Source organism: Pundamilia nyererei, unplaced genomic scaffold (genome assembly GCF_000239375.1).
Source record: "Pundamilia nyererei isolate P.nyererei 1_Seehausen unplaced genomic scaffold, PunNye1.0 scaffold00012, whole genome shotgun sequence".
Lineage (NCBI taxonomy): Eukaryota > Metazoa > Chordata > Actinopteri > Cichliformes > Cichlidae > Pundamilia > Pundamilia nyererei.
Genome location: NW_005187413.1, coordinates 3,865,445 through 3,871,444, shown reverse-complemented (window position 1 = coordinate 3,871,444; position 6,000 = coordinate 3,865,445). Strand labels below are relative to the sequence as shown.

Sequence of the window (6,000 nt, the reverse complement as noted above, 5' to 3'; positions counted from 1 at the left end):
CAGGCTGGTTCTCAGGAGGATAAACCATCACAGTGGGTTTTAAGTCATACAATCTTAATGTGATTGAAGTGCAGAACCTTCAGCTTTAATTTAATGGGTTTTACAACGTATAGCATTAACTACTTTGGAACAAAAGCAATTTTTATTGCTTAAACAAGGATGAATTTTAAGTAACATTTTTTCCAGGCAATGGCTAGAGCCCATGGAGTTCTTCTTCAGTTGCAGCTTATTTGCTGGACTTTCTACCTTCAGTAACTGAGAAAAATACCGCATTTGGTTGAGATTGGGTGACTGACCTGGCCGTTCAAGAATATTTCATTTCTTTGCTTTGGGAAATTCTTGTCTTGCTTCTGCAGTATGCTTTGGGTCAGTACTTATTTGCACTGTGAAGCACTGTCTGATCCCGATTCCACTGGCAGACATGCACGTACCAGAGTATTGCCTCCACCGTGTTTGACTCATCATGCGGTGAGCTTCAAATTACGACCTTTCGTCTGTGCAGGCTCTGTAAGATGTTTTCAGGCAACGTCTAATCTTGTCTATCTGTTTTTGAGTTCTGGAGCAGATGGCTGAAATTTTTTGACTTTTAATTGTTTTCTAATACATTTTAGAGCTTTTTTCTGCCGATAAAGATAGTAGATTTTTCACTTGTAACGTTTTTCCTTTTTGAGACATTTATTTTGTATTTTCGGCCTAATGATGACCTTCTTGACTTACTTTGTGATCCCTTTGGTCCTAATTTTGAGATTTCCACTGAAAATATATGAAATGCAAGTTCAACCCCTGGACTCAAGTTCAGTTCTCTTAATTTGACAAAGCAACAAGCTTCAGTTGGACATGGAGTTGTCAATTATTCTATTTTGAGCTTCTGAAAATCTACATATAAAAAAATGTAACTGCTGAATAGTTACTGTATTTAAAAAAACAGGGAGGCAAAGAATCTTCAATGCAGAGCTGTTCTTTGAACGTTTATGAAAAACTAAAGGCGGTCACTTGTAAAAATGACACGTTTCAATGATTTAAGTAAGAAATATTCAGTGAAAATAATAAATGTAAAATTCTAAACACAACACTGCAGAGTTGCTTTTAATTTGTGAAAGACTGAGAAGTACTGAGTTTTCTACAGAAGCTTTAATAAGTTTGATCAAGGAATACAATTAGTGGTTTCTGTACAGAATTGTTGGCTCAAAGGCCCAGAGTTTTAATTAACTTAAACAAATCTTTGACAAATCTATCCCTCGACATTGTTACATATCAACATGCTGTCGCCATACTTAATTAACTGTCCAACAGAAATCTGCTTAATTATATACACTGGCCATTTTCAACTATTGTAAAGAGTTAGATTTCCTAACACTTTCATGTGACTCGAGCATGTCACAGGTTCGATTTGTGACATGCTCGAGTCATGTTACAAACTGCTGTAGTGTGTTTGTACATAAAAGCCGTTTCTAGTGAAAGGTTCTGTTAAAATATCTAACAGAGGCTGAAGTGCATATGCAGGTGGTTAGGTCATCTTCTTTGCCCTTTTAGCCGTACACTGATCACTTACCATAACACACAGACAATGCATTAGCCGGAAATGTTTTCACATTACATGAGAAAAAAAAAATCACTGTTTGCTGACAGAAGCTCCTGATGTTTTAACTACACACTGCATGCCACCCCCCAAAGACCAGTTCAAGAGACTTGAGAGGAAAATTTAGATGAACTGAAATTCAACTCATCTGAAACCTGCACGGAAGTTTCTGAATTTGGAGCTATCTGAAAAAAAGTTCTTTGTCAAAGCTAGAACTTAATTTTGAACACAAAAAATAGATTTTTCTTTTTTGCATTCGCTGATTTGAGGATGGCCGCTTGCAGGGACAGTTTTCATCTTCAGGCCTCAGTTTGAATTGAGAAAAAGATCTGTGAAATGTGATAGGGCTCTACCAGCACCCTGTAAAAAACAAAAAACAAAACAGGAGTGAACCATAGTGACCGATGACAACAGTTCATCCTGATTATCTTTAAAATCATTTTTCTACTTTGCTCACCTTCATCTGGTTTTCTGCGTGTTTTTTTAGAAGAGACCGCAATCCTTCAGGTTTTCTTTGATGATGATGTCGGTTACGGCATCGAACACAAACTTGACGTTCTCTGTGTCGGTAGCGCAGGTCATGTGAGAGTAGATTTCTTTGATGTCCCTGCGCAGGTTCAGGTCCAAGAACTGCATTTTGATATAGTTACCAGCATCCTCATAGGTATTGGGGCCTGGGTGAGACAGTGTAATTATAAAGTTTTGCTTTTACTTAGCTTGCCACTATCTTAAATATGTATTTGAAATGATTATCTCACCATCATATTCAGGGAAACACATGCTGAGATGTGCTTTCTTGATCTTCTCAACGAACACATCTTTCTTGTTGAGGAAGAGTACGATGGAGGTGGTGGCGAAGTAGCGGTGGTTGCAGATACTGTTAAATAAGTGCAGACTCTCGTGCATGCGATTCTGGGAGAAAAAAAATCCCAGTGAAGAGACTTTCCAAAAACATGGACCCCAATAAAAGAATATCAAGTATCTAGTTTAACTTGTCATACCACTTCATCATCCTCCACCAGGACCATGTCATAGGCGCTCAGAGCAGCAATGAAGATGATACAGGTCACGCCTTCGAAACAATGGATCCACTTCTTCCTCTCTGACCTCTGACCTCCCACATCAAACATTCTGCACGAGAACAGGAGCATGTTGCCTTGTTTGCCACCGTGCACACAGGAAGCCCAGCGGCTGATTTGTTTGTCTTATTCTCTTGATAAACATTGCTCTGGCTCACCTGAAATTGAGATCTTTGAAAGAAAACTGAGTTTCGATGATACCAGTGGTCTTCACTCTTGATCGCAGCACATCCTGCTCAGTGGGCACGTAGCCTGGTTGGACCAGTCGCTCCAAGTCATTCAGATAGCTGCCGGGGGAAGGAGAAGAGAATAAGTCAATGACACATCCTGATACAAGAGATTAAAATAATGTAGCAATGTTAAACCTGAGTAAATGTGATATCTTACTATCCAGCAGAGTCGTTGAGTTGGTACTCTGAAGCTCTGTCAAAGCACGCCTGTATGCCAGAATCTTTCCACAGACGCAGAATGATATCTGACATTTCTTTAGGCATGGTGCCTTCCTCAATGGTGTCTGCAAGATGCATGAGTTTCCTGGCATCATCCTGCATGGAGGCATGTGTGTGTTTAGTGAGCTATAAGGACCACGAAAGCTGTTTAGCTTCATATGTATGTGGAAATGAGTGTCAGCAGTGGTTACCTGCTGATCAGAGTGCCCGTAGTTGATATTGAGCGTGTTCATGGCCTTCACAATGGCCATGATGGACTGCAGGGTGTTGCTGTAGATGATGGTAATGAACTCCAAGCATTCTTCAAGCGAGTAACCATCTTTGTGGATAATTCTGGTGAGAAAAAATGTAGCATTAAAAAAATGCAACTCATAGTCAACTCTAAAAGAAGGTCAGCAATGCTCAGATGCAAAGTCAGCTTACTTCATCTGTTTGACAATAGTGCTTTTGCCTGATTCTCCAGCACCTGTATGGAAGAAGAGCAAGAATTGAATTGTTTGAATGACATATTTATAAAAATGCTTTAATCATGTTTAAGGATCTAGGGAAAGATAAGTGGGTAATTTTGACCTTATTTTTGGTGCTAATTTTGTATTTTTGAGTTAATTACAGAAGACGTTGCAATTTTTCATCAGATAAAGGGACTTCTTACTTCAGGTCTAATCTTTTCTTATCCCTGACCTACATTACTAGAGGACTCAAAAAAGCTATAAATGACGCAATATCCATGACCATTTGTCAGATAAATATACCTGACTGTAATACTGAATGACTTTCCTGAAAAAATCAGTATTTCTTTATACAGCAAAACACAGTGTGGTGTATGAAATTACTGGTTAAGCTGCTGATCAATTTAAAACTGTAAATCTTCACAGAAATGACTTTTTAAACGCACATTTCTCATTGATTTATTGACACATTGCCTAAAGTGTATTTAAAATATATTTGAGGGCTACAGCCACAGGCTGTGTTTGGGTTTTGTGGTACAGTATCCTTGTCCTTCACGGTTAAGCCCTTTGTGCTGAAGGACCTGTTGTTTCAGGATTAACAGAGGATCGGCTTGAGTGATTATCAAGGTGTCTCAGCAATTTATGGACACAGGTGATTAGGCCTTTACATGACACAGACATGTAACTTCTTATCAACACCTAGGCTGTTTTAAAATTAGGCAATTTGGTAAGTTTTTAAGGGTTTTGGGGTAAATAAGATCTATCCATAGCAGTACTTCTACTTTATTTGTATGATTATTTGACATCAAGTATATAAAAAAAAATTGCATCAAGAAAAAAGGGAGTTTTGTATGTTTTTTCTTTGCAAACTCAAGTTTGCGAACAGAACATGCTACAGACAAAACTTTAATTAGAATTAAAAGTGCTCTAATTATCATCACCATGGGCCCTTAGACATGTATAAGCAGATATTGTTGTTTTCTACTAATGCGTCTTAGCCATTTGGTTCTACCAGCTCTTCTGTCTTTACCTAGCAGCAGCAGCTTGACAGTTCTTGCATCCTTGTCGGCATCCTCCTTCAGTTTCTTCTCCAGCTCCCTGGAGCGTTTTTCCTCAGCGCTGGCTCCAGCTCCCATCCTACTTTACCCGGCGTGGGCCTCCTTTGCTCAAGGCCAAGTGTCAAGAAAAATGGAGGCAGGTCCTAGCTGCTCGTCAACAATGTGACCGGAGCCTTCAACTGTGCAGCTGATGAGTCAACTGCGTGCTGCAAACACTGGAGAATGTTTGAGCATTTTCCTGACTTAGGAAAGGATTTTGGGCATCCTCTACCCACCTGATCAGTGGTGACCAATAGAGCACAAGGACAGGAGTGCTTTTAGAGCAGAGCGAAAGGTGCAGGGGAAGACTCGGGCATACATCAGTGTAGGATCTAACCTATCTAACCTTTATGGGGATTTTGCTGTGCTCAGCAGAAGATGAACAGCGGCTCAAGTGCTTATCTCTCTGTGTTGTTTTTAGGTGCCTTCAAACAGGACCATGTGAGGCTAAATATTTGTGATGCTAGGTGTTTTATTTAAGTGCAATTTTGGTAAACCAAACGAAATCAATTCCACATTAGCAGTAAGTTAAATTATTAAATCTGGAAAGATAATGAGTGTATGTTTGCATGTTGTGTGCTTAGTGCTTTTAAGGGACTAAAGATAGATAAAGGTTTTGTAATTTGTTTTTAAACAGACAAACAAATAAACAATTGTATTTAATCAATTAGCCAACGAAATACACAACCAGACGCTCAGTTCCAGGTCCAAATATGAAATACTAACATTTCTTATTACATACTACAGACTGAAGGGTGAGTTCTGAAGTGCTTAAAGGGCTTTAGGGTTTCACCCGACAGATCTCATTGACCTCAATCTGAAGCTGGTTAAGGATCCTAATCTACTCACGTTCAGTTGTCTATGCATGCTTGCATGTACAGCATGTGCACTGATGTGTTACGGATGAAATACATTTTCCTTAAAAATTCAATAAAGCAATCTTACTTTGCTCTTTTGAGGAGCTCAAAATGATAAAGTCACTGTGACTGAATACACTGTAGCCAATCAGCACAATGAGAGAATTTGCTCAGGAGCTCTACTTTAGTATACCGGTAAGTGAAATTTGTTAGTCACTTCTTTACATTCTAAGCCACTTTACACTTTGGGTTTGTAGCATTTCAGAGTAAATCTTATACTTTTTGCTCCGTTGGGTTTATTTGCCACCCACAAATGCTAGTTACCAAACTTTTATATTAATTGACTAAGGAGTGCACAAGATTTAAAAAAAGAATAAGATACCTGATCAACTACTGTGCTTAAATAGAGTCCTATTTATTAATATGATCAATATTATTGATATACATTGACCACAACGTTATTAGGTACACCTGTTAACTATTGTGTTAA

The 6,000-nt window shown here is 38.7% G+C and overlaps 1 protein-coding gene across 1 annotated transcript; it reads right to left on the bottom strand.

Annotated features, from left to right (window-relative positions):
- Positions 1-1,112: 1,112 nt before the first annotated feature.
- gnat1 (guanine nucleotide binding protein (G protein), alpha transducing activity polypeptide 1) lies at positions 1,113-4,955 on the bottom strand. Its single transcript, XM_005724528.2, has 9 exons — positions 4,587-4,955; positions 3,531-3,573; positions 3,299-3,440; positions 3,046-3,203; positions 2,817-2,945; positions 2,581-2,710; positions 2,338-2,491; positions 2,037-2,253; positions 1,113-1,939 (listed from the first exon to the last, which is right to left on the bottom strand). Exons 1-8 carry the CDS (start codon positions 4,690-4,692, stop codon positions 2,063-2,065), a joined length of 1,053 nt encoding a protein of 350 aa, XP_005724585.1. The 5' UTR covers positions 4,693-4,955; the 3' UTR covers positions 1,113-1,939; positions 2,037-2,062.
- Between the last annotated feature and the right edge of the window lie 1,045 nt (positions 4,956-6,000).

Excerpts from the sequence above, each read along its gene's own strand:
- gnat1 (XM_005724528.2), bottom strand. The coding sequence starts at position 4,692 with ATGGGAGCTGGAGCCAGCGCTGAGGAAAAACGCTCCAGGGAGCTGGAG. Across the intron at positions 3,441-3,530 it reads ACTATTGTCAAACAGATGAA|AATTATCCACAAAGATGGTT; the intron begins GTAAGCTGACTT and ends TTTTCTCACCAG. Across the intron at positions 2,711-2,816 it reads TTCAAAGATCTCAATTTCAG|AATGTTTGATGTGGGAGGTC; the intron begins GTGAGCCAGAGC and ends GTTCTCGTGCAG.